At 44.0% G+C, this 25418-nt stretch overlaps 4 protein-coding genes and 1 long non-coding RNA gene across 15 annotated transcripts; 1 reads left to right on the plus strand and 4 right to left on the minus strand.

The window, feature by feature from the left end:
- Positions 1-594: 594 nt before the first annotated feature.
- Positions 595-11994, minus strand: LOC105449839 (AP-1 complex subunit gamma-1). 7 transcript variants are annotated; one of them, XM_011689233.1, is made up of 16 exons: positions 11757-11994; positions 8051-8112; positions 7507-7699; positions 7276-7422; positions 6868-7183; positions 5880-5897; positions 4783-5193; positions 4457-4687; positions 4156-4377; positions 3848-3975; positions 3278-3524; positions 2725-3004; positions 2490-2650; positions 2312-2404; positions 2116-2223; positions 595-1405 (listed from the first exon to the last, which is right to left on the minus strand). In XM_011689233.1, exons 1-15 carry the CDS (start codon positions 11813-11815, stop codon positions 2122-2124), a joined length of 2670 nt encoding a protein of 889 aa, XP_011687535.1. In that variant the 5' UTR covers positions 11816-11994; the 3' UTR covers positions 595-1405; positions 2116-2121. The 7 variants fall into 7 exon arrangements, with proteins under 7 accessions (XP_011687535.1, XP_011687536.1, XP_011687534.1 ...); XM_011689234.1 differs by having other exon boundaries at positions 595-2223; positions 7507-7690; XM_011689232.1 differs by having other exon boundaries at positions 595-2223.
- Positions 11995-12226: 232 nt separating this feature from the next.
- LOC105449837 (ADP-ribosylation factor-related protein 1) lies at positions 12227-14253 on the minus strand. The gene is made up of 5 exons (XM_011689231.1): positions 14061-14253; positions 13818-13988; positions 13577-13658; positions 13280-13451; positions 12227-12501 (listed from the first exon to the last, which is right to left on the minus strand). The coding sequence occupies exons 1-5, from the start codon at positions 14151-14153 to the stop codon at positions 12402-12404; spliced, it is 618 nt and encodes a 205-aa protein (XP_011687533.1). The 5' UTR covers positions 14154-14253; the 3' UTR covers positions 12227-12401.
- Positions 13998-16024, plus strand: LOC105449836. Its single transcript, XR_974375.1, has 2 exons — positions 13998-14120; positions 14219-16024. It is a non-coding gene; the product is annotated as an uncharacterized LOC105449836 (long non-coding RNA).
- On the minus strand, positions 15267-19032 carry LOC105449835 (lysosome-associated membrane glycoprotein 1-like). Its single transcript, XM_011689230.1, has 5 exons — positions 18836-19032; positions 17261-17739; positions 16854-17076; positions 16573-16761; positions 15267-16452 (listed from the first exon to the last, which is right to left on the minus strand). Exons 1-5 carry the CDS (start codon positions 18882-18884, stop codon positions 16313-16315), a joined length of 1080 nt encoding a protein of 359 aa, XP_011687532.1. The 5' UTR covers positions 18885-19032; the 3' UTR covers positions 15267-16312.
- A 934-nt stretch (positions 19033-19966) lies between these two features.
- On the minus strand, positions 19967-24840 carry LOC105449840. 5 transcript variants are annotated; one of them, XM_011689243.1, is made up of 6 exons: positions 24771-24840; positions 22794-23088; positions 22573-22681; positions 21861-22205; positions 21457-21781; positions 19967-20672 (listed from the first exon to the last, which is right to left on the minus strand). In XM_011689243.1, exons 2-6 carry the CDS (start codon positions 23060-23062, stop codon positions 20143-20145), a joined length of 1578 nt encoding a protein of 525 aa, XP_011687545.1. In that variant the 5' UTR covers positions 23063-23088; positions 24771-24840; the 3' UTR covers positions 19967-20142. The 5 variants fall into 5 exon arrangements, with proteins under 5 accessions (XP_011687545.1, XP_011687546.1, XP_011687543.1 ...); XM_011689244.1 differs by lacking the exon at positions 24771-24840 and adding an exon at positions 24143-24239; XM_011689241.1 differs by lacking the exon at positions 24771-24840 and adding an exon at positions 23835-24133.
- Positions 24841-25418: the final 578 nt, after the last annotated feature.

The following is a 25418-nucleotide window of genomic DNA, read 5'->3' on the forward strand; positions in this document are numbered from 1 at the left end:
GTATCGTTTCTTTCCAACTTTTATATTTATTGTAGGACTTACATTTGCCGCTCGTCATCAACAGTCGGTGAAAATTCGACAAAGTAAGGTGTAAAATCGATACGAACGTCAAACGAGCGAGTTTTTTCCCATACACTTCTTTCTCTTTCTTTCTCTCTCTCTCTCTTCGTTATTCAATATATATGTACAAGTGATGTCTCTGAGACTATAAATAATTCAAATTGAGTAGTAAATAAAATTAGAATCCCAAAATTAGATAGTAAAAACCATGTACATCGTTACCTCGCTGTTAATTTTGTGTTAGTGTTTACCGCAACTTAAAAAGTAGACTATTGTCGACGTATACAGACAATTATCCTTCTTTACATTTGTGACTTTTCTGAAGAGACAATGATGTAGAATTGAACGTTCGACTGCAGCACGCGGATACGAAATCAATCTTAAAAAATATCGAAAATTTCCACTCGTAGAAACAATTTCGCAGCCACGTGATGCCGGAGTGTTGTTGACTCCGACTCTGTAACCTTTTTTTACGTCAGAATTCTCGCGTTAAAATCAATTTGATATAGCATAGCAAAATATGCGTTTGAAGCGTTTTTTTTTTTTGGTGCGAATTAATGTCACTCGGACGCGACGAAGAGGTTCAATTGGACCGCGGAAACCGCGGTATATAAATTCTCGTGATAACTTTCTCGCGCAATCTCGGATGCGAGGCTTCAACATGCATACATACGCGCGACAAATATAACATGACAATCAGAATTCAGCCCTCCAATGTTTACTCTGTACTCTGAATACGAATTCGAAAAAACTGCGCAACACACTCATGCACCGTAGGCGTCGGTGTGTGTATGTGATGTGTGTTTGTGTCGGCGTGTATATCTCACCCCTCTCCTCTTCAAAAAAAAAAAAAAAAAAATCTTTCCCGAAGACGGAAATGTGAATATTATTCGTATTCGCGCTATTGAATCGACAGTTCTATCATGTACACATATAAAGAGTCCCATCTCGCGTATTCTTTCTCTTTTTTTTTCCCCTCCCTATTTCCCCTATCGCGTAAGGATCTCCTCGTCTCTGTACGTCACTGTGATTATCTAATATTTACAAGACGATCATTCGCGAGTCGTCCGCGATATCTTACAAATACAGCGGTAGAAAAGATCGTATTTTTGTTTGCTTGTTTGTTTGTTTGTTTGTTACAGCGAGAGAGTCAGTAGGTGCCTTCTCGTAGATAACTTTTTTGGGGCAGCGACAGAGCACTTTCGGTGAAACGGAACCTCCCTCCGATTCCTCCTTAGGTTCCTCTCAATGTTGTTCTGTTGTGTTCTCGAGTGGCGTGTGATTGCGTCTGATTGTGTTTCCGTTGTCCTCTCCTACTCTCGTTTCCCCGTGTCTCTTCGTTTTTCTACATACGTGAGAAATTACGCGCTAAATTTAGTAGCCGTAAAAACAGCGGGAATGCAACCGATCGAAGCACGAGGTGTCCCTCCCCCCCCTCCTCCTTCTCCTCTCCCCCCAATTCCCTCCGCGTATTTCGATTAGAAAAAATATTTACATCTTTCTTGTCTCTTCTCCTTATTTTCCACACACATACACGTGCGGCACGTTATGAAAACGAAGCACTTGCACTCTCTCTCATCGTAATCGAGCGTAATCACGCGAGAACGATAGACGACAGTAATAATACAAAACGTAATTTTTTTTTTGTTGAAAGACCGCGACCTTAATATCACATCACCCGCGACCAGCTTTAACACACGCGCGAAGAGAAGTCGCGAAGTTTCACATCACGAATGAAGTTTTCAGAATATGCCGAACAAATCTCGCGGGCGAAATTAAATTATCATACCTTTTGACATACCCAAAGTCTCTCTTATAAAGTTTAGATCTTGCCTTGTCGGTGCCGCGCATACAAAGATTTAATTGCTTAATATAAGTGTCTGTGTGTATGTATGTATGTGTATTTTTTAGATATATCCATTTGCCAAATAGTATGTCTCACTTCCCGACGGAGAGACGAAATTACGTTTTTTTTCCATCCTCCCCTCAATCCCATCTCAAGACTCGGTCAATTATTTTTTAGGCAGGCGTATGTACAAATGAATTCTGTATTACATCTTGTCACGGCGACGTCGAAACGGGAAAGTTATTGACTTCTGTCTGCTCCAGAACCGACCCGGTTGGGCCTGTATACGATATACGCAGTCTCATCCTTAACTGTGCCTGGAGAATAAAAAGAGAGAGATCGTCGATTAGAGACGAAGAGCTCAAATGAGTGTTTCTATTTAGAGATAACATATTGAAAACTGACTCTATTCATATTTGTCACTCTCAACACTTGGGTTACTTGACCAGACGGCGGAATGACGGTACCCGACGGCGATAACATTTGTAGTTGGAATGTCTGCAAGCGAGAGAAACGCAACGATAAATACCGTTGGTTTTTGATGCACGACAAATCGTAAATGTGTATATGTATCGTGTCTCACCCTAGGAACTGCTGCTTGAAACAGAAAATCGGTTAAAGTGGTGCTTCCGGAGTTTTGAGCCAGCATATTTATGACTAACAGATCGGGGATGTCGGGCGGTCTCTCCAATTTGAACGTTATTTTGAGCCCCGATTTGTCCAATACCGCCATGCTCGGTAGTTCTGTAAACAACGAATCATGACTGTATGATTTACACGCTAAGCAATAAATCGATGACATCGTAAATCCCACGAACCGATGTTTTGCACCGACGGAGTACTGAGCAGTCCGTCTACTAAGAAGTTGCTATTGCTGGTGGGGCTGAACATCGGTGTGGACGGCGCCTGCGGTTGAAGTGGTAGCGTGGGAGCGACAGGCGTCGTGGGCGTATTCAAATCCAGACTTCCGAGCAAATCCAGCAGGTCATTATTATGCGCTAACGCGGTCGAACTCGGCGAAGAATTTTTGTTGGTCGTCGCCGCCGCCGGCATCGTCACTCCTACATCCGTAGTTCCAAGTAGGTCTAAAAGTGCACTCTGCAAAATTGTAAAAAAAAAAGAATATGAGATACCGATAGAGCTCCTTTTTCAAGTTAGCATATTGCAAAATCTATTTATTTTTATTAGGAATCTTTTATGTTATTCTTAGCTTATATTTATAATTAAAACGAGAAAAGTCTGGAAGGACTCCTGAAGTCCTCAGGTTTCGATTTCCTTTTATTATTTCGAAAATGATAATTTTTCACTCGTGTCACTTTTATATCAACGCGGCGATATATTAAGAGGTATACAATATGTATATGCGCTTACTGAATCGGATGTAGTCGTGGTCGGTTCCAGAGCCGCGGACTTCTCGTCCTCCGGTTCCGGCTCGCCGTTCACCATGCCTATGATACCGTTGGCCTGCGGCCGCGCGGTTTCCATCGGCGGCATTCTCTCGAGCAGCGCGGGCCGCAGGTGATCGTACTTTCGGAACAGCTGCGAGAACTCGATACCTCTTTGCTGTAATTCGATATGCAAATTGCTACCAAACGTATCTATGATCTGACGGATTTTCCTGCAATAACAGACAATTGAGTGAATATTGCGATTGTATGTGGATAGAGATCTCTCGTATATAGATACAGCTTGGCCATAAGTAAAAAGCATCCCCCACAAATTAAAAAACATAAACGTCCTATATATAAAAAATTAAAAAAAAGTTTTATTGAAAAATATTTATTTTTATATCTATTTCAAAATTTTATTCTTTTTTTCTTTGGCTCTTATAACCAAGAAATTATTACCAAGTTTTTTCCGAAAAAAATAAATTGAGGGTGCTGTATATTTATGGCCAAGGCTATATATGGATAACAATGAATGATTGAAAGCAATACTAACTCGTGACCTTTCTGGAACCTCGTGCTCAATTTCGTGAGGGACAATAAGGTGTACTGTTTCGTGACCACAGTGTTTTGCGGATTCCAGAGTAGCCTTTGATACACATCGATGATTTCGTCCTCCGTCAACTGATAAGGAAAATTGAGAAATCATTAAATAAAACAATTTCATGCATATACCTAAGCAAAATGTAACAAACGGCTTTTAAGAAAAAAAATATAATCAAAACAGAAAAAAAGGTTATTTAAACGCTTCATTAGCATTAGATCTTTCTATGCGAGTACTACTGTGGCTGCAGCTGAACTTACATTGATCGGAGTCTCGGCATCTTCCGACGGCGGACTGTACAGCAACAGATCGCCGTACTCGCCGATGCACCACGTGGCAACTTGCGCCAAGGGCTGCTTGTCGGACGTGTCCTTTTCTAACGCGCGCCACAGCGCGCTGACGGCATAGCCCTGCTGCGGCTGCGTCTCCGAAATTAATTGTATCGTGCACGCCACCACGTCGTCTCGCACGTAATTACCAGCCTGAAAATTAAACGGAATTCGATAAACTCTCTCGCATCCGTCCACGTGTCTCACATCGTAATCCCGCAAAAGTACACACCGCGACGAGCACTTTGAAGAGCGTCTCGAGATGCCAGCGTTTGTTCGGGGCGAATCTCTCCGCGGACATTACGATGTTGCTGCTGCATTGGGCCTTGAACTCCGGATCGGCGCGTTCCAAGAACAGGAGCAACTCCTTCATCATGTTCCTGATATTGTTGGCGTTCACGAGCGCGAAGCTCAGCTCCATCGCGCGCCTTCTGATCGATACGTCCGGGTCCTTCAGGCATTCCTGAAATACGGCGTGAGAATATTAATCGCAAATCGAACAACCTTTATCTTCGCGCTCGTAAAAAAAAGGGAAATCCGCAAGTGAATATTTTATACCAGAATTGTCGATCGATGCCTCTGCACCGCGCTCGTGTCCACGTAAACCGTCTTCAATAACGTGTTCAGGGCCACGTATCTGATATTCTTGTCGTTATTCAGTAAAAATCTGCCGAGTATGTTGACCGCCAAGACGCGAAGCCCGCTCTCCGACTTGATGTCCATGATCGATAGCACCGTCTCGTAGAGTATCGTGTTACCGACGTTTTTGCTGGTTTCCGTGTTCGTGGCGACTTGAGCAAGAATGTCGTTCATGGCTTCGGACGCGTCGACGTCGTTGCGTCCCAGTATGCGCAGGAGACGCAGTATCTTCACCTGAAGAAACGGATCCGACACCCCGGATACGTCATGCTCGGGCGAGTATCCGGCTAGGATCAGGTTCTTCAAGATTCTCACGAGATTTGGCACGATCTGAAATGAGACCTCTCTTTATCTCCATTTAATCCCGAAGACGGTCGCTGTAAACTCCCAACTTGACTAGACATCTATTAGAGCAATATCTAATAAGACTAATAAGATCGAGACAGAGCAAACGTCTCTCCCGCGACGAGAATGTAAGTACGTACATTCTCATGACAAAATACAAAACAAGCATCTATCTATCGTTTCCGAATAATATCCGAAGAGCCTTGATCGATTTATTTATTAAGAGTAATTCTCTCGGATGCTAATTATATCGATATTGTAAACTGTATAGATTGCTTACAGATTATTTAGTTAAATATACGATAAAACATAGATAATTCCATTTCTATGAACAAAGCTGAGATAAACATGCAATTGTAGAAAAGAATGTCATCATACTAATTACATGAATTATATAATTACATAATTATTACTATAGTAATATCTTTATATACACATATATAATAATTATTTCTAACGAAAAAAAATTCATGTTTATAAAAAGTGCATTTAAGTGCGATATAAATTGTTGGATATTTTTAACCAAAACTTAAAAATAGCAAGGTAGACAATTTTGGTTTTGGCAATTTTGATTTTCAAAATCTATTTCGGACAAAGTAAAAGAAAAGAATGGAGTCTGTGAATAATATAAACATATACATGCAAAGACGCAGAAGGACTTTTTATATTACCTCACGGTGGCCGCTTTCCTAAGAAAAACAATTAACGCTTGTATTACATTTGCTCACGTGATAAATTCGAAGACGTTAATTTCATAAAAAATATTGCACGATTGCCCTTATTGTATATTTAAAAAAAAAAAAGAAAGATAGAAGAGAAACCTCGCCTACATGTCTACATTCGTTTTTTAACGAAGCTGTTTAGAATCTACTTAAAGCATGATTACAAATGTAAATGAAAGAACGTGTTTGAAATTTCGATATTGTATTAACATAAAGCGCAGAAAAACAGTCTTTTCCTGATACTTGTAGATTGATAAAAATCCGTGGTGCAATACATTTAATACGTAATATCAATAAAATATTTTTTCAATCAGCTGTCGCGTATCTGTGCTCGTATAGAGAATTAAGACTGCATTCTTTTCCGTCACTACTGCTAATGGATCGTAATTATCTAACGAACACAAGCCTCAGTTCCTAATAAATAATTCCGCTATGCACTAGATACTTTTTTTTTAACGGGTTTCTCCACTACTATCTAGCTCGACATCGGCCATACTAGATAGATCGTATACAATCAATCATCTGTTATGTAATGTGCAGTACTACGATCCGTACTCATACCTCATTTTCACTGATAAATGCGCAATTACAGACAGTTTATATTACTGTCTGAGTGTTATAGAATCTCAGAAGTAAATGAATTATTTATAGATAAAAGTGAGATAAGAATACGGACTTGAGCCGCGGACGGGTAGATTTATGACACGTCCTACAAAAACCTGTTTCAAAATGTTCGAGAGTGCATCACACAACTTGGTTAAAAATTGAAAAAAAAATTGAAAAACAAGCGAATTTACTGGAATATTTAGTTCCATTATAATTATTTAGAATTATAAATATTTAGAATTGGATCACTTTTGAAATTTTCACCAAGTTGTGTGATGCACAATCGAATCCCCGAGCTACGCGGCGTATCGGGCAAGTGTCTCGGATATACCTTCTTGAAGTGATTCAACGTGTCGACGCTGTTCTCGCACATCTCCGTGATGAGGGTGACGCCGGTAATGAGGACCCCGTGATTCTTCTCGGTGATCAGGCTGCGGGTGGCCGGCAGGAACATCTCCATCAGCTCCGGCACGCGTCTGATGATCCGAAAGGCGCAGAGCGCCGCTTTCTTCCGGATGTACGCGTTCGGTGACTTCATCAGTCTCTCCACCTCCGACGCGAGATCCCTCGCCATTTCCGGCGACGCGATCGCGCCGAGGGTGCACAACGCCAGACCGATGACGAACTGCGTGGAGCTGTTCAAGTCACTGTGCGAAACAGAAACGGGAGGAAGAGACGGTTGAGTCTCTCGTTTTTCTTTTACCGGCATCCGAAATAGAGAGAGCGCGAGACACGTTACTTTTTCAGACAATTCGTGATCAGGAGATGCACGTCCTGCCGCTCGTCCAGCAACAGCATGGCCCCCAAGTAACCGATCCGCTTGTCGGTGAATCTGGGCGACGCGATGAGCTTCAAACATTCCAATTGACCAAAGTGCGCCGGATACCTGAAACAGGTCATTAACACGCCACCTTTAGTAACATCTTCTCGGTAATATCGAATCACGGTGATTTAATAAGTCGATACAAACCCCAGCATATGAATGTACAGTAACTTGGCGATGTTACGACACCTCCACGCGCTGTCTTCTTCCCTAAACGTCGAGCGAATGTACGCGCATTCCTTGTTCACGACCGTCCTCTCCTCCGCGGCCGTTCGTGCAGCCCGTATTTGCCTAATCAGATCCCTCAGCCGCGTCGGGGCAGGCATCCTAACTGTCGAGACTTTCGAAGTGTGAAAAAGTTATCAGTATAAATTGACATTATCTTTGGCAACCGCTGATTCCACTTGCAAATATCTTCGTACATTAATATGTTATCGCAACGTAAAAAAAAAAAAAAAAAAAAACGTAACGTACAAATTTTTGAAGATATGGTCAAAGTATAAAAAATACTTCAAAATTAATTCTGTTTACACGAGTTAAGATATGAGAATGAAAATTTTTATTTGACATCTTTAAAACACAATTCAATTAATCTCGTGTGAGAGAGGAATCTACAAACAGGCAGAATCAGATGTTCCAATGATTAGCTATTACAGCCATTGTGAGTCAGTTAAATTAACAATACACCTACCTCTTTCCACAGCCTCATTGAAAGCCTGCTTTATGGAGGCCATGTTAAAGGCTGGGTTAAACCTGAAAAAGTACACACCCATGCGGCTTTACGACCGTTAGCACTCCTACCTGCCGAATCTACATGAAACTTATCGTGCAATGACACTTGTTTTATACAACGCCTAGCCTTACTGCAATCAATTTCATATCTTGCAGCGTAAGACAGAAAAGTAAAAGCTACATCTCTGCATTAAACGTTCTCATTATAAGATATCTTCATAATCAATATAAAAATGCTTTATCAGATGCTGCTGTCTTGTTGTTTTTTTTTTTTCAATTATAATACTCTCAGAAACGTAGATGATATGATTTTTCTTTCGCTGTCTCATTACTATCCGTACGAGCTTGAAATTATCCAGTACACTATACACGAGTGAGACTGTATGATTATGAATTTACCCATGTTCTGAGGCATTCATCGTTTCTCGACTTGCGGCTCCGAACCTATGCCACAAACTTCACAAGGAAAACCAAGCGCAGACGAGTACAAAACACGGGCTCTGCTATCCTCCTAGTGGACACAGGACGACAACAATATTATACAAATATACAACGTGTTAGTGCCATACCGCATTAATGGGTCAAATCTAAACCGAAGCAACATGTGTGAACAGACTGCAGGTCTCTCATGCCGCAATGAGAGTTAGAACTTGGGTTCATATTTCGTACGTATTCTAACACTCTGCCCTATTTCATCATAAAGGAACTTTGCAGCTCTTGACAACTCACTTTGCATACCGCCTTCACAAGTATCCTTTATTTAAAATTCTCGTTCGTTTGATGGATATATTCTCATCGCCGCAGCAAGATAATTGTGTACTTCATTAAAATTAACATACAAGCGCATGATTGTAATTATCTTTAATCGCACGTGAGGAAACATGAAAAGAAAATAAAAATTGATAAATTCGTAAAACCAAATTTTCTATTAAATTCAATTTTGGGCTCTATTCTGTAATTCTTAATGATATTATCGAACGATTAGTAATTTTTCCTCTTCTATAAATGATACATTATTTATTAACAACGAAATGGTAACAAAATTGCCGTAAGTTCAACGTCCCTTCAGATATTGAACTTACAAAAACTTTGTCGCTATTTTGTATAAAATGAGAAAAATTACTATTCACTGACGACAGTCGTTCAATAATGACATCATTAAGGATTACAGAATAAGCATCCTTAAGTGACATAACCACTTTTATAAAAAATCTAATAGCCACTTAGAAAGAGAAAGATAATATCATCATCGAGATTACCTTAATTGAGAGCTCATGAGTCCAAATAATCGACAGCTGTGTCACGATCAGCACACAATTTGTACGCTCTACTAAATCTGAACGCAATTTGATTGAGAAGGCGGAATGCAAGAGAGCAGCTCCAAAGTGCGCTTTCCTAAATAGGGCATCGGTTCTCAAGGCCCTGTGGACATGCGGACGACATTAGGACGACATTTCGCGAGTACCGTTCAGGTGGTAGCGAGGAGCGTGAGAAACGTTACCGGTCTCGGGACGCATCGGCGAGTCGCGAGGAGCACGAGATAGCGATCTAACCGGAGCGTGATGTGTTTCTCATTCGTGCGCGAGAATCTCGGCCACGGCGACGTGTTGCAAAACACGGCCAGCTTATATATGTATATATTAAAAAAAAAAAAAAAAAGAGGGGGTCGCGAGGAGGAGTCGATCGCCGAGGGTCAGCCCGCGGCTGTCGGAACGTCGAGCGGACCCTCGTGGAAGGAGGACCTTCCTCCGCCGTGGACGTCACCGTGGCGTATCCGCTCGGGGAGCGCGCGCCAGCGTCAACCGTCGTGAACGTCGCCGCGAATCCGCGTCGGGAAGCCAACTTGTTAGCCAACGACTTCCTGCGTGACGTGTTGACTCGCCGCGCGCCAGACCGACTACAACGGGAGTTCTCTCTCGCCTGTCCGCGATCTGCCCTCTGGAGCACGGTCGCGCTCCGCGCGTGTTTACATTACGGACAACGACGACGACGATGACGACGACGATGACGCGGGGAACGACGAGGATGGAACGATCGAGCGACCGCCGTGAAGTCGGCGCGCTCGAAGGAGGACCGACCGCCGCGAGTGTCCTCGGCGAACGCGAGTCCCGTGCACCTCCTTCCCCCTCCCCCTTCCCTCACGCTCCACGCTCCGTCCAGCAGCGGTGGCGTGCTCGAGGTGCTCTCGAGACGGCCAACCGGTCGTCCGACGTTATCGGTTCTCTCCCGTCGAGACTCGGGGGACGGCGGCGACGACTACGTGGATACGTTACCGTCGTGGCGGCGGCGGCGGCGCTCGTCGAGTCCCGTGAAGGCGGTGACTGGTGGTCGCTCGCTAGTCCCGCGAGCCCCGCTTGCGCCCGAGTCCCTACCCACACGGCCGTCAAACCACACGGACCGCACACACTGGCACCCTGGCTGGTCTGGTCCGCCCGCGCGACGATAACCGAGCCGCCTTAACGACGTGTTCTCCCTTTCTCCTCTTCTCTCTCTCTCTCTCGCCCTTTCACTCTTTCTCACTTCCTCTCTCTCGCTCTCCTTCCCTCTCTCTTTCCTGTCCGCCTCGTCGACGACAGGTCGCGCGCGGAATTTCGTGTACTCCGTGCAGGACTCGAGCTTCAAAAGATGGCCGTCGTCGCCGTCGTCGACGACGTCGTCGTCACCGAACCGACGTCGCGTTAGGGACTTTCCACCGGGAAAACGCGCGACTTCGCACCTCGACCCTCCCCCCCCTCCGGAAACGAGCGACGTGTGTCCTAACCTCCTCGCGGCCGCACACTCGACTCCTCGCGCGCGAGAGTAGTCGCCTCCTCCGTCGAGGCCCGGGGGCAGGGAACGCCGTGAACGTGGCAGCACTGCGCAGCACCTGCCGCGAGATTCGAATGCCACCGACCGACGTTTCGAGCGGCAGGTGTGCTCCCAAACGGGGGATCTCGATAAGGTCGATCGGAACTTCCCGCGTGCAGGTCGAGCGGAGGACAACCGAGAGGGAACAATTTTCGTCGCGATCAGCGGAGACCTCGACACGCTCCGGAATTACCACTCCGGTAATCTCCTAACCCGCGAAAACACGATCCTCACTTCCGCCTCTCCGGCGCGATAAGATAACGCGATTTTACGTTGCGCCCGTCCGGGTCGACGGGAGCCGCAGGTCTCTCCCGGACAAGTGTCATTGCAAGACTGATAATGATATGGCCCTATTGCTTTCTCCGTAGGTATACAGCCCGCAGTGGGCGGACAGACAATCCGATGATGAGGCGCAAGGTATATTACATCTCAATCAAAGCGATCTGATAAAGAATGATGGATTTATAGTGGAATTTGCACACCGGGACTTTTCGTATTTCACGCTTAACAACGTCTGAGCACCAAACGCGGCCAAACCATCGGCCGTGGCACACGCGGTCGAGCCTTCCCACGAGGAAGGAGTGGAACTCGAAATCGACACAGCCGACGTTTGGCACTTCGGACAAGTGGTTACAGGAAAATACGAGCCGCGAGCTCGCCCGCAGATCTCGTCCTCCCACCCCCTGACCGCTGACGTTTCTTAAAACGCCATCCCGGACACAGTATCAATTTTCGAAGAAGAAAAAAATAAGATGCAGCCGTATGACGCGGCGATAAACGTCCCCATCTGCTAGCGATGTATAAACCGAATAAATCACCTCCTGTTGAGCTCCGGCGGCAGTACACTCCAATCCTCGGCGTCGTAGTAAGGCCACATGGCTACGCGATAATGTTGAACAAATAAGGAGCTTATACGTGCCAAAAAGACGTACGCGCGCCGCACGAAAAAAAAAAAATCACAACCCAATATATCAAACGGGGTGCAGGTTGCGTGATCGGTCTTGTACGCTCTTTATCACTAACATAATAGAGTACCGGGACAAGGTGTGGGCATATTATCTCTTATCTCGGCGGAGACTACCTTGATATCAGACATTCACACTCACACAAATCCAGATCCTAGCGGGATCTGATAGTATCAATCATTTCACGATACTTTTAATATAACTTTGGAAACGTGTTTTTTTTTAAATCGTAATTTTACGACTATCTTCTACGCGATTTTAACATGCATTCCTTTTGCATCGAAAGGGAGAAAATAGCATAATATTTAATTTAAAATAATATATTTAATTTAAAAAAAAGGTGCTTTATTCATAGAAACCCTGTACACATGCGACATAAATATGTACAGTGCTTTAATATTATATATATATATATATATATTATATATATATATATATCGCAGTATTTTATATATTTATATATTATAAATTACCAAAGAATATAGGAATGTGTCACAGCTAAGATAAGGAATTGTCGTCTTGATTGCGAGGCGGCCGTATATCACTGTTTCTCTTGACGCAATCTACCAGCCAATGTATGCCTTCGTCTACTCCGTCCCTTTTTTCAAATTACAAACTGTTACTTTATGCAATAAATGCAGAAGGTATTTAATACCGTCAGCCTTAGCCATAAATAGTCTCCACAAATTGACATAAATGTTCTATAGCTGACAAAAAACAAATTAAAAAAAAAACAATTTTGTTGAAAATCATATTTATTTTTATAGCAATTTTAATATTTTGTTAGTCTGGCTTTTATTATTACCTTTTTCACGAAGGTGCAATAAATTGAGGCTACTTTATATTTATGGCCAAGGCTGTATAAAGATCTCAGGATTTAGGGTAACTGTCCCTATTAGTGTGCTTGTACGTTTTAATGTGCTTTTATATTTAAATAAACTGGTACAAATAAATAGACAAAGTTTTCTTATTAAGTTAAAGTATTAACTTAATAAAAAAAACACTGTCTATTTATTTGTACCAGTTTATTTTTAAGTATTAACTTAATTAAAAATAAATTGGTACAAATAAATAGACAGTGTTTTTTTTTATTAAGTTAAAGTATTAATTTAATAAAAAAAAACACTGTCTATTTATTTGTATCAGTTTATTTTTAATTAAAAATAAAGTTAATACTTTAACTTAATAAAAAAATTTTGTCTATTTATTTGTACCAATTTATTTAAATTTTATTAAGTTAAAGTATTAACTTAATAAAAAAAAACACTTTGTCTATTTGTACAGTTTATTTTTATGACTTGTTTAAATATAAAAGCACACTAATAGGAACAGTTACCCTGTACATGATAAAAATCATGTGGAATAATTTTGCTTACCCATTAAGGGCTGAAACAGGCATTACCATACAATCCCTTCTACCTATTAAGTGTGCACTTTGATTGAATATCGGCTTCACCTCTCTGACACCCATGCAATCAGGTACGTCCTGCTTATTTGCCAGTACCAATAACGGGACGCCAGTTAGATGCTCGGACGATATCACCTTATCTAAAAGAAAAGGAATGGTGCGATACATCTTGTGTATATCGGATCAATGTGCAAATATCAATATACGTCCCTCGAACCTTGCGAACGATTTAACAACGCAAATATCGTCAGTGTGCGTGTCTTACCAAAAGTTTCTTTGGAATCTGGTATTCTATCACGGTCGGACGAGTCGACGATGTAAATCACAGCGTGAGATTCTGCGTAATACTGCAAATGTAAAACAATACTGTTGAATCCTGCGTGTCATTTGTTGACATTTATTGGCGGGACGAGAAGTATTGCGTAATTCCATAAAGAAATGAGAAAATATAGGGTACACCCGACGGTGTGTCAATTTCGTTTGCATTGTGCATTAGTTGTATATACTTTGTCCCACAGAGACTGAAGCTCCTCTTGGCCGCCGAGATCCCAGAAGTTGAAGGACACCCCGGCGATGTCGATCTTGCCGATGTTGAGGCCTACGGTGGTCGTGATCTTGCTCGGATTCATACCCTTGTAATTCTTCGTGAATTTCGTCTTCGCCGCCTCCAGATAAGTCTGCGAACAGTCGATCGAAAATTGCAGCTGTCGCGCCATAACCTCTAGGAATTGCTCCGGGGGACGCCCTACCGTTTTCCCCGCATTGTCGAGCCCCAAAATCAATATGAAGTACTCGTCCTTTTGCACCAGGTACTTGTACAGACCGTGCAGCAACGTGTACATCTCCGTTGACCGTCGAGGTGCTCGCTGATGCCACGAGTTTACATGTCGTATTGTTTACATTTTAGGCCCGCACTTGTCACGCTCGTGCCATGTTGGCCGATCTGGGAGGGGCCGCTGCATCCGGAGAACAATGCCAGTGAAAGGCATACGGCCATGTTTACTCCTGCTTGTGGATACGTTCCACTTTGACACTTGAGCAACACTCGACACGAGCTTCGTTTAATTAATGTTATATTATGAGCTAATTGTTTAAATTTCAACGACCACGCTAAAACGCACAAGAGTGTTTTTCATAGCATCTCGTCGATCATAACTCTGATAACGCCTGTGTTATTATATTTAGCTCAGTAGAAACGTGATAACGATAAATCTCGAATAATTCAGGAGTAAGCATGGCGACGGGAGATGCTCTCTGTGTCAAGCAGCTCTATCCCGAATCATTTCGATATTTACGATTTTTGCGATTTAATTAGATCTGAAAGTGTTGGGAAGATGAGAAAATTTGGAGCGAAAACATGGAGAACGTAATTTAAGAGAAACATCAGAGTGTATCCTTGAAATATTTTATTGTTGATAATGTGGATGTCGCCTAGCTGCAATACATATGCATTCGTAATCCAAAAGTAGTACGACTACCTTGTTTTATGTACAACGCTTTATTCAGTTACTTTAATTTGTTTTACTTTACTTTTTTTTTTGCCCTCCACTTCCTCATCTCACTACTCGTCGTTCAGTCTTGTCGTAATATAGTACTTATGAAGCAGCACGGTGCACACGCTAGAGAAACTCCGTGTTAAACTTCGAAATCCCATTTGCTTTCCCTTTTTTTTTTCTCTCTTAATACAAACGTCAGATTTCGTTACCCTTGCGTTTTATCTTATTACATTTAGGTAAAACCGTCGAAACCGCCTTCGAAGCCTAATAACAGCCGCGGCGTAAAGCGCGAGAGCACGTTTCTTTAAAAATCATCAGTGCTCCTATAAGCAGTATAGTGTATATTCTCTTCCAAGACTATCGTTTACATTAAACAATATCCAAACGTTTATCGGAGGGGAGAAGGGGGAGACAAAATTTTTTTTTCCCAAAATTTTGCACATTACATTAGTTGAGCTGTTACTTTTGATGTTACGTTTTATTTTCCGTTTTATTCAACTCCGTTTTGCTCTGTAAACTAATACCTTTTTTTTTTTACACACCTAAAAGATTGCACTATTTATAGTGTCTAATTTAGCGTTCGGTGGTTTATGCCCACTTAAAGTGAAGCTCAAAACCCTTTTAACACCAACGAAGCTCGTGCTCCTTCATACTATTCTGATACACTCACACACGCATACCTATAGGGCTATATTTATATAAACACAACTGCTATTACTTCACAGTACAGTTTAATAAAAAGAATTCGAGAGTACGAATGTAACGGAAACACATATCGACGTATGCATTAAGTATGGATGTAGAGTAAAGGCGGTTTATCGTATCGCGGTAATTAAAGTCAGGTAAATGTTCCTTTAAAAGAAAGAAAAAAGGAGAACGGATAAAAAAAAATATATATATATCTCGCGTTATGACGCGTCCCGTTACAAGCTGCGAATCCAGCGCACGGACATCTAACATGGCTATACATTATCGATCAGAATTTTACTCATTCCAATTCCGTTTCAATGAATCAGGCTACGTTTTTTTTGGAAAAATCAAACGATCCGGGCTGCCAGTCAAAAGTGGAGCAGCGCAGATACGATGCAGATCTCTCTCTTTCTCTCTGTCGCGATTTAACCATGTCAAATTCGTACTTATTGGAGAGTATTTGCCCTTGTAGAACGCGAAGCACGTTGCTCCACGGAATCATCCACCCTGTATCGTTATTTTTTTTAACCGCCTTGCGATACGTATCTATTTTTTTTTCTTTTTCTAATATTGCCGCACGCGAGCGCGGATAACTTTACAAACGTATAAACTATATTATTTTTTCTTTCCTCTTAACATGTGTGTCACAGCCCTCGTGGCTATAGAACACAAAAAGTACAGCTACATAGATTCTCAATAAGACAATCGAAGCTCCGTTCGGACGGAGAATCGTATAAAAAAAAAAATCAGTTTAACGATTTAAAAAAGGGGGGGGAGGGGAAATAGAGAGAAGGAAACCTCACGGAACTCTCGGCTTACATGCTAAGGTAACCGCGGGCCTGACTTCGTCTGCGGCCGATGAGGTATGCGATCAATACGATTACCACCAAGGCCGCCAGCGCACAGCCCACAGTTATGGGAACGATGTCGGGCGTGTCGAACGAGCAGTCTTTGGCTAGAGAAACAACAAAGAGAAAAACAGGAAATGAGTTTCGTAGGCACACAAAATATCGACGTAGAGAACAATCTTGTTACGAGCGATAAGATAACGAAAAAAAAAGTGTCGGGCACCCACCTAGGCCAAAAACGGTAGTGTTATCACCCCGGAAAGCTTGGAACTGCAAATTGGTCACTTTCAGAAGCCCCACAGTCACGTTGCTACTCTCGCGGGTCAAGTCCAGCTGCTGTTCCTTGATACATCTGTACGAGTTGCTCAATCCAGTCTTGAATTGCGGTGCCACATGTACCAGAGTCACCGTCTTATCTGAGGAGAAGGAAAAAGTTCGTCGTAGAGAAAAAATATGCAGGCTCAAAGTGCAATGCGCTTGAAATCGCGCGGATAGATAAAACGCGCACTTGATTCGGCATTCGGGAATTCGTCGGCCGCCAAGGAGATCTCGAGGTGATGAAGAGAATAATGCTTTTCAGTCTCGTTCTTTACGAAATGAATCGTGAAGTTGTTCATGGCCGTCTTGTTCTGCGATTCCCACGTCAGCGTCAGGTTCTGCTCGATTTTACCGCAATTCCCTGCACTTTTCGCGGTAGTGTTGTTGGGCACGTCCAGCGCCTTGTGAAGGGTCTGCGAAAACGGAATTGAAACAGTAACACATCGATCGCCACTGTATTTCTATATGCACGAACGACGAAAACAAGTTTGGGGGCTTTACGCAATACGAATTTTTCAAATACTCGTGTCAAAAATTCTAACAACGACTCTTGTACGACATTCACATGGTACAATCGTGAACTTGGTTTCTGCTTACCATGTTATTAGCGCTGATGTAAGAAACATTGAGTTGCACAGCCATTTGAACGATAATGCAAAGCGTGTTGTTCTCCTTGACCATCCACTTCTCGGTGCTCGGCGGAGGAAGCGGGGTCGGCGGCGCCGGCGTTGTGGGAACAGCGGTCGTGGTGGTAGGCTTGGCTGTGGTGGTAGTAGTCGACTTGGTTGTGGTCGTAGTCGGCACGGTTGTGGTTGGCTTCGAAGTTGTAGTTGTAGTTGTAGTTGTAGTTGTAGTTGTAGTCGTAGTCGTAGTCCTTGCCGGTGGAATGCCTTCTGACGTTTCCGAGGTATCGTTTGTCGTATGCTCGTCCTTAGCCGGGGATACAGTTGCCGACTTATCGATTTCTACGCTCGGTTCAGGCGGAACAAACAACGTTGTCTGAGAACTTGGATTGCTGCTCGCCGAATTGGCAGGAACATTTGTGTCATTGTTGATGCCACCTAACTGGCCGCCAGCTGTTAAAATTACACAGTGATTATATATTCATTCGGGGCGATTCACCTGCGGCCATCAAGACCTCTCGCCTCTCGTCAACGAGGGGGCTTTTAGGCAAGGAGCTTAAGGAAAAAGTGGATCTCCGTCTAAAAATAGACCCCGAAGTCATACGTTGCAGTTCAAAAGGCATATCTTTGGTAAGCTCGAAAATACGGCCCGAGATAGACACGTCGTTGAACATTCATCTACGGTATAGAACGTTATAATTAAATACCTCGTGTTTGCTAACTCCTTGAATGATTCATGCCGCCTGTCATTTCGGACGCAAATTGTATGAGAAATAAAGAGAGCCGCCAAACAAAGAGGGGGGCAAAGTTCAACGAAAGAAAAACAATGATAAAATCTTACAACACTTACTGCGGCAACATTGTACAACATATTTCCGGAATCAATTTTGAATTCACGCGGCGATGGATTTAGAAGATAGCGGCGCGTCGTAGTGACCGATTAAGTCCGCGACACGGATTTTTTTCTCCCCCCTATCCCTCCCCTCTCCCCCCTAGACACGCGATAATCCTTATCGCGTAACATAACACACACGATCTCTGGCATCCTCCTACTCGGGCGCGCGCGTGCAGCGGAGTAACCGCTTTTGTTTTAAAAACGTTACGATCGTCGGGGCGGCGCAGCGCGGGGCGAGGCGTGAGTGCGGCTGCACTCGAGTCATCGTCGCGGAAAAACAAAATCCTCGTTCCGAGGAGGATCGGAAGGTGCCCCGTCCCGTCCGCCTCATCATGGCGCTTCCGGCGAATTCGGAATGCGCAATTAATCCCCGAAGCGGCCGCGAGCGTGACTCCTGGGTCGCGGGATCCCCCTTGTCGTTCGTCTCTCTCGTCCCCCCCCCTCTCTCTCTCTCTCTCTCTTTCTCTCGTCGCGGCAGAGATCGCGAGAGATCAACGACGACGATGACGGCGACGACGGACGGTGACGAGACGTCGCCGACATCGCCGTGCGAACGGTAATGTGTATACGTTCCTGGCGCGGCCAGCTGTGTGCGCGTCGCCGCGCGGCGGCCACCGGGGACGGCGAACCAGGTCGCGAGTACTCTGTTTTTACCTGACACAATCGTCGCGGCCCAACACAAAAGCAGCAGAGGTCTCAGCATCGTCGAACGTTCGTCGGGTGAGTCGTGTCGCGACAATTACGATGCCGTTGGTGTGATCCGATCGGCGCGGTCCAGGAAAATGAGGAGAACCCGAGAACCATGGAGCGGAGTAGCGGACGGCCACTGGGGTGCCTGCTGCCATCTGTCCCGACCGCCGATATACATACGCGGCGTTAGGTGGGAACAACGGCCGGCAGTGGCGGCACGTTCGAATCTAAATTTTAAGATGATTTAATCGCGAAACAATCGACGAACTACTTGCAGCTCGCCCCTGGCGAAAATTTTTCTTAGAAATTATAATTTATACTTTTTTTTTTTTAGAATTTTTACATAAAACGAGCGAGCTAGGAGTTAACTTGAAAGATTCGAATTCTTTCGAAACTCCGAATCTTCGAAGTTCAAAAAGTAACTGGCCTGCTTATAGCAACAGGAATTTTATATTTAGAATTATTAAACAAATTGCTAAAATATACCTCTGAAATTTTAGAATTCTTCAGAATTGCTGTATAATTCGCGAGAACAGAAGTCTTCAAATTACTTTATGAGATTAGAAAACTCATAAAAATCAAGTGTATTTTTGTCAAATTAATTTAAATCAAAATTTTTTAATCTCACGAGAATTTTATATTCAAAATTATTAAACAAATTGTTAAAATATACCTCTGAAATTTTAGAATTCTTCAGAATTGCTATATAATTCGCGAGAACTTGTAAATATCAAGTGAGAACAGAAGTCTTCAAATTACTTTATGAGATTAGAAAACTCATAAAAATCAAGTGCATTTTTGTCAAATTAATTTAAATCAAAGTTTTTAAATCTCACGAAAATATTTGACAAGATGCCAAAGAGCTGTATGAAGTTAGTTGATTTGCAGTAAAAATATCAGTTGTGTTTTTCACAAGTTACAAAATTGCAAAATTGAGAATGTAATAAGAATGTTTCAATGTGTTAATTGAAAAAAGGAAGACACTCGTAAATTAATATCGTAACAAAATCAATGAAATTGATATTTTTATGCAATTACAGCTTATCTATCACATGCCTCCAACGAGAAATAACTTTCGTTCCTTGTTAAAAATTATTAACAAGCTTCTTTTTTACTGTGTTCCAACACGAATTCATAACAGATCTCTTTCAATGATCGATTATAACATATGTTTCAATATATACAACTTATTTTCATAATATTCACGCGCAAATGCAGATTTCGTTAAACAATATATTATTTACAGTCACTTTACAACAGAGTCAGAGGGTTCAGGGCACGAAAATGTAGTGGGAGACATCGTTCGTGTCCTCCATGACTTTGGATTGTAACAGCTTGATCTCCAGCCTCAGCTTCTCCCTCTCCATCTCCTGCTTCTTTATCTCGTTCGAGTAGCAATTGATCTGCAGCTTCAGCTTGTCCTTCTTCAGCTTCAGCATCTCCGTCTCGTGGTACAGCTTGCCCTTCTCGGCGCGCAACACCGCCAGTTGCTCCTGAAGCAGCTGATGGCTCGTATCGTCGGACAGCAGGGCCTCGGACGCCTCCGCGTCCGGCTTCATCGCCGAGGTCGGCTTGATCACGTTCGTCTCGCTCTCGGGCCCGCTTTCCGGTTCCGTTTCCATCGAGTTGCACTCCTTCATAATCCAAATCCTCGAGTCTGTCTCTTGGAAGCTGCCAGGTGACTTCGGTGATTGTTGAAGCGTTAGGGAGTCGGCTTGCGATTTGTCATTGGGCGAGGCGGACGTTTCCTTCGCGATCTTCTCGATGACGGTGGTGGAGGTGATTGTTTCTATATCTAGAACTAATGCATATAAAGTATACTCCTTTGACTCATTTCGATTGTGCGACAAATATACTGTTGATAGGCTTGCCACAAAAAATAAATTTTGAAATTCCCTGACTTTTTCATGATTTCCAGACAACAGTGAAAAATTTTCCATGATCAATATCAAATATATAATTCTAAATTTTAATTTTAAAAGATATACATATTACAAAAAAGGTAACTTATATTATTAGAAACAACATAAATTTAGAAGTTTAATAACATAATATAATCCCAAATGCAAATTCAGGCCAACAAATTTTTAACATCGCTTTGACATTGTTGCTTTGACATTGATGTTGTGCATTAAACTACAGAAAAAAATTCCTTTGGTATAACTGAATTTTCCGTTGCTTGGAGACCAGACAAAAACTCAGTGGTAAAAGCAAAAAGATTCTTATATAGACATTTTTTTTAATATCGCTAAATATTCAGAATATTTGCGATTGCGATAACAGAGAGAAGTCTCGAACAAAATCGTAAATTCCGAAAATTTTTTCGATTTTCATACAAAACCATTTCATTCTGTTATTGTCTATTGTTTAATTCTAAAAAAAAGATTTTCGAATCAAAAAAGCAATACATACAAAAACATTGTACAAAAATTGAGTTTCGATAAAACAAATGATCCTTTTAAAAAAATTGTGAGCAAAGTTCAAAATTCCAGGCTTTACTATATCTTTCCTCGACTCTTCCAGGTTCTCCCGGTTTTCCAGGTCTGTGGCAACCCTGTGTTGAATTAGTACAAAAATTAAGTTACCACGCGGCTTCGGCGACTGGCTGTCGTCCACCGTGTGCGACAGGTGATTGTCGCAGTAGCTGTTGAACTCCCGCTCGTCGACGAAAACTGAACCGTCCGCGTTGACGATGGACTCGACTATCACCGACGGATCGCCGTTCTCCATCACCAGCTCACCCACTATCTCCTCGTCGGCCGCTATTATGTCGCCCTCGTTGTTCGATCTCAGCAATTCGCCCTCGTTCGCGTCGATCTCGTCGACCACCTCCTCCTGCGTCAGTTGACCGCCGTAAGAATCCTCGCCGTCGTTTCCCTCGCCCGCCTCCAACTCCGCCGTCGACAATCCCTGAGGCGAGAGGATTCTTTCAAATTTACAATACCAGCGACGAACGGAAAGAAAAATGAATATAAGCGCGTGTCCTCACGTCCTGATTCCAAGCGGATTCATGCTCCTTCTTTATCCTTTTTATGGTCCGCGCTATCTCGTCCTCGGATTCGGAATACATCTTTCTACCACATCTGGCCTGCATCTTCTCGATATTGCGAATCTTCTCGAGTAACTGATACGCTCGTTCCGGCGGGATGTCCTTCTTCTGTCTATTAGCCGCCGCTATGTTAAACAGATCTTTGGATCGCAGTACCTTATTGGTGCGCAATCGCACGTACTCCTTCAGTCTCTTACGATCGATGTGCAACTGCATTAGATCCTGCACCTCTTGCTTAATCTCACCGCAAAGCTTCCTCTCCTGAGGGAGCCTCTTAAACAAATCCTATTTCACGAGACACTATTTTTAAAATCTAATACATTGAAGCATGAAAAATTGCGAGACAGGACAAGAGTGAAACTTTTTACTTAAAAGTAAGACGGAAAGCTCTTTCTATGTTCTCAATGTATTTTTGCATGTAATCTCTCTTTCGATTCTGTTACTAGTTTTATTGATTAGGATTATTGATTTGCTTCGAAGATTTCGACATTCGAGACTTTGAAAGCACCTTAAACTTTGAACGCTCGGAGTTAACTTCAAAGAATCGAATTGTTGCGAAGCTCCGAATCTTTGAAGTTATCAAAAGTAATAACCCTACTAATGACTAAGGAATTTTATGTTTAAAATTATTAAACAAATTGCTGAAATATACCTCTGAAATTTCGTGATTGTGTTCGTTATTAACGCTGGTCACTTCTAGCTTTGTGCCATCTTTAGACGCCCTGACCATAATGTGAGCTGGACAATTTGTTCGTATGGACCTGTGGAACACCAAGCGATAATGTAGAAATAAGATAAATCGTGTCGAAGCTAGGCATACTGATATCAATGTGTCATCAATATGCATCATTCGAGGGAAACGATTGGACTCACTGAGATTGTCTCCTGCCAGCCCCGCGTGGGAGGAACTTCTGACCGCCGTAGATACAGGCATACTTGACGGAATAGTACTTGAGTCGCTCGCTAATCGGCCGCGCGGTTTTCATATGAGCCCCGCTGACGGTTCTGCTGTCCCGTCGCCAGTAATGCACCAGGGTGTGCCTCGACACTCTGTCCAGCTTCTGCTCCAGCTCCTCGTAGCTGTCAAACATCTCCCCCGGGCGGAAGGACACGTCGTCGTTGTCGCCAACGTTGACGTCCATCGTGAGAGCGGCAGCTGACGAACGATCTGTGCAACGATTCGAGAAAAATTAGGAATCAACGTTATTGATTTTCATCGGGGAATCCCGCGATTTTTCTTCCGCCGACGCGAGTGGAACTTTTACCGCCGTCATCGTGCCGATGGGCGCGCGATCCGTCGAGATGGAGCACGACGCGGATCTCTCTACAAAGGATCTATAAGTTCGAAGGTCGCGAAAATCAACGCCGAGGTCGGAATGGAGATCGGCGAGCTGGCGAGAGGCGCGACCGCCACAGCAGTGCCGTCGCCGTCGTCGTTGTCGTCGTCCTCGCCGTCGCTCGGCGACGATCGAGGCGCGACTCGGCGACGGTCGAGAGCGGTGCGGGAGTCGGCATCGTTCACCGGGAGGTCGGGGCCGAGGCGGGCCGATGAGGTTATATTATGCCCGCGCGCCTGTGTGTGTGTTTTGACCCGATTGGCGTGGCAGAAGCCACGCCGTCGGGAAACCGTGAACACAGACAGACCGAAATCTCTCGCGGCGGGGAAACCGGGCGAGCAGCAGGCGCGACCGGACCTTTCCGGCGGGACTCGCGACGCGGCTGTATACGTGCCCCGGCAAATTATGATTATGACACGATCACGGTGCGACGGACGGCGATTTGTCGGAGGTATACGTACCGCGGCGATCACGTTGCCATATTTTTGGGACGGAGTCGATGGGATTTTTTTTTTTTTTTTTTTTCGAAGGACGAGACGCGGACACTCTTCGACTGTCTTCGAGATGTCGGGAATACCTCTTAATTGGAGTAACGCGGCGTATTTGAACTCTCTCTCTCTCTCCGCGTCGTCGAAGTTGATCGCGCGCGATCGGGGAAGAGCTTTCGGAACGCGCGATGGCGATCGACGAAATTGCCGTTATGTCCCGTCGCGATAATATCTTGCGGATCACGACGCTCGGTATGACGAGATGCGATCGAGGTGTATATTTGCGAAATGTGTTTGCGGAGAAAGAAAATGTTGTATCATTTGCCGCACGATATCTTGCGGATTGATTGCGGCGCGATATTGACGCTGAGACGAGGTGCAATAAGTATATATTTACAAAATCCTGGCGAGGTTAATGCGGGCAATGTATGTTGCGAGCCGCGACCGAGATCAGCCTGTATAGCCAATAAAATTGCCGCTTTTCTTGCAAAAGCTGCAAGTTGATTGGCTCACACGGTTTCTCTTGGCGCCTGAAAAACTCGGACCGATTTCTCGCGTGGACCTTTTAATTTGCGTAAAGTTAGCTACGTTTCGGACAAATGTATTTAGATTGATTCATACATTGCGGAGCAATGTAATTGTAATGTAATCATACATTATGTTAGGCTTCTTCTTAAGCTCCCACCAGGTCACCGTGGAACGATACAGCCGGTGTCCACTGTGTTGGGCAATGTTATTGGACTCGACAGTCACGATGTATGTATAAGCATCTAGATGCAGCGCGCCTGAAACGCAGCTAACTTCAGAATACCGATATATATAACTTTCTCTATATATGGGATAAAAAGTAAAAAAATTCGATCGAGTGTTCCATTAACTTCAATGGAGAAAATTTTCAAGAAAAGAGTGTAAAAAAATTTTTTCACGTTTTCACCCTAAGGGAAGGGTCGCACAATTGGTACCCGGACGAAAAAAGCATTATTGCCCATTTATTATAGTACTTGAGAAAAAAGAAAGAAACGTACATCGCACAGCTTCTCTGCCAAAGAGTGCCAAGTACCAATTAACTATAGCTTTACGCTATCTCTTCATGCTCGCTTCGTCTAGGTATATATGTCGTTGGAGCCAACGGAGAGTGGTGGTCGATAACGTCGCATCGCCGCACGCGCCCTGCACAAACACACAACAGCGTCCAGCCTATGATATCGACGGCGGCATCAGCACTTGGCAGCAGCAGCAGCAGCCAGCAACAGTAGCAGCAAAATTTCTCGGGGCTCGGGAAGACTCGCCCGCTTCGCGCACGGCTCGACTACCTCATCGGCCTCGACTCAGCTTCGCGGCCTCGGTTCCACGAAAGTTCCCCCCGGTTCTCCCTCGCTCCCCGTCGCCGTGCCCGTTTCTCCGGCTTGGCGTTCGCTTCCAGTTTCCCAGGGTAGGCCGCGTTGTTGAATCACCTCTGGGCAAGGGCTGGTCGACCACCCGGACCAACGCGCGCGCGTGTTGGCTTCCTCGTCGGTGAGGGTAGGTGCACCCTCGATGCTCGCGTCGGGCGCCACGAAGGCCGGCGGAGCGACGACGACGACGACGACGACCACGACGACGACGACGACGACGACGTACGCGCCCGGGATCGCGACACCACCCGTGCGAGGGACGACGTTGTGGAGACTCGC

This window comes from Wasmannia auropunctata, unplaced genomic scaffold (assembly GCF_000956235.1).
Source record: "Wasmannia auropunctata unplaced genomic scaffold, wasmannia.A_1.0 LD336071.1, whole genome shotgun sequence".
NCBI classification, from domain to species: Eukaryota; Metazoa; Arthropoda; class Insecta; order Hymenoptera; family Formicidae; genus Wasmannia; species Wasmannia auropunctata.

Excerpts from the sequence above, each read along its gene's own strand:
- LOC105449835 (XM_011689230.1), bottom strand. The coding sequence starts at position 18,884 with ATGCTGAGACCTCTGCTGCTTTTGTGTTGGGCCGCGACGATTGTGTCA. Across the intron at positions 17,077-17,260 it reads ACATCAGCGCTAATAACATG|ACCCTTCACAAGGCGCTGGA; the intron begins GTAAGCAGAAAC and ends CCGTTTTCGCAG. Across the intron at positions 16,762-16,853 it reads ATTCCCGAATGCCGAATCAA|ATAAGACGGTGACTCTGGTA; the intron begins GTGCGCGTTTTA and ends CCTTCTCCTCAG.
- LOC105449839 (XM_011689233.1), bottom strand. The coding sequence starts at position 11,815 with ATGTGGCCTTACTACGACGCCGAGGATTGGAGTGTACTGCCGCCGGAG. Across the intron at positions 7,700-8,050 it reads CAATGAGGCTGTGGAAAGAG|TCTCGACAGTTAGGATGCCT; the intron begins GTAGGTGTATTG and ends ACACTTCGAAAG. Across the intron at positions 3,005-3,277 it reads CCACGACTACATCCGATTCA|AGTGCACTTTTAGACCTACT; the intron begins GTAAGCGCATAT and ends ACAATTTTGCAG.
- LOC105449840 (XM_011689243.1), bottom strand. The coding sequence starts at position 23,062 with ATGGACGTCAACGTTGGCGACAACGACGACGTGTCCTTCCGCCCGGGG. Across the intron at positions 22,682-22,793 it reads GCTGGCAGGAGACAATCTCA|GTCCATACGAACAAATTGTC; the intron begins GTGAGTCCAATC and ends GGTGTTCCACAG. Across the intron at positions 22,206-22,572 it reads ACAATCACGAAATTTCAGAG|GATTTGTTTAAGAGGCTCCC; the intron begins GTATATTTCAGC and ends CTCGTGAAATAG.
- LOC105449837 (XM_011689231.1), bottom strand. The coding sequence starts at position 14,153 with ATGTACACGTTGCTGCACGGTCTGTACAAGTACCTGGTGCAAAAGGAC. Across the intron at positions 13,659-13,817 it reads TTCAGTCTCTGTGGGACAAA|TATTACGCAGAATCTCACGC; the intron begins GTATATACAACT and ends TTACATTTGCAG. Across the intron at positions 12,502-13,279 it reads CCTGTTTCAGCCCTTAATGG|GGACGGAGTAGACGAAGGCA; the intron begins GTAAGCAAAATT and ends ATTTGAAAAAAG.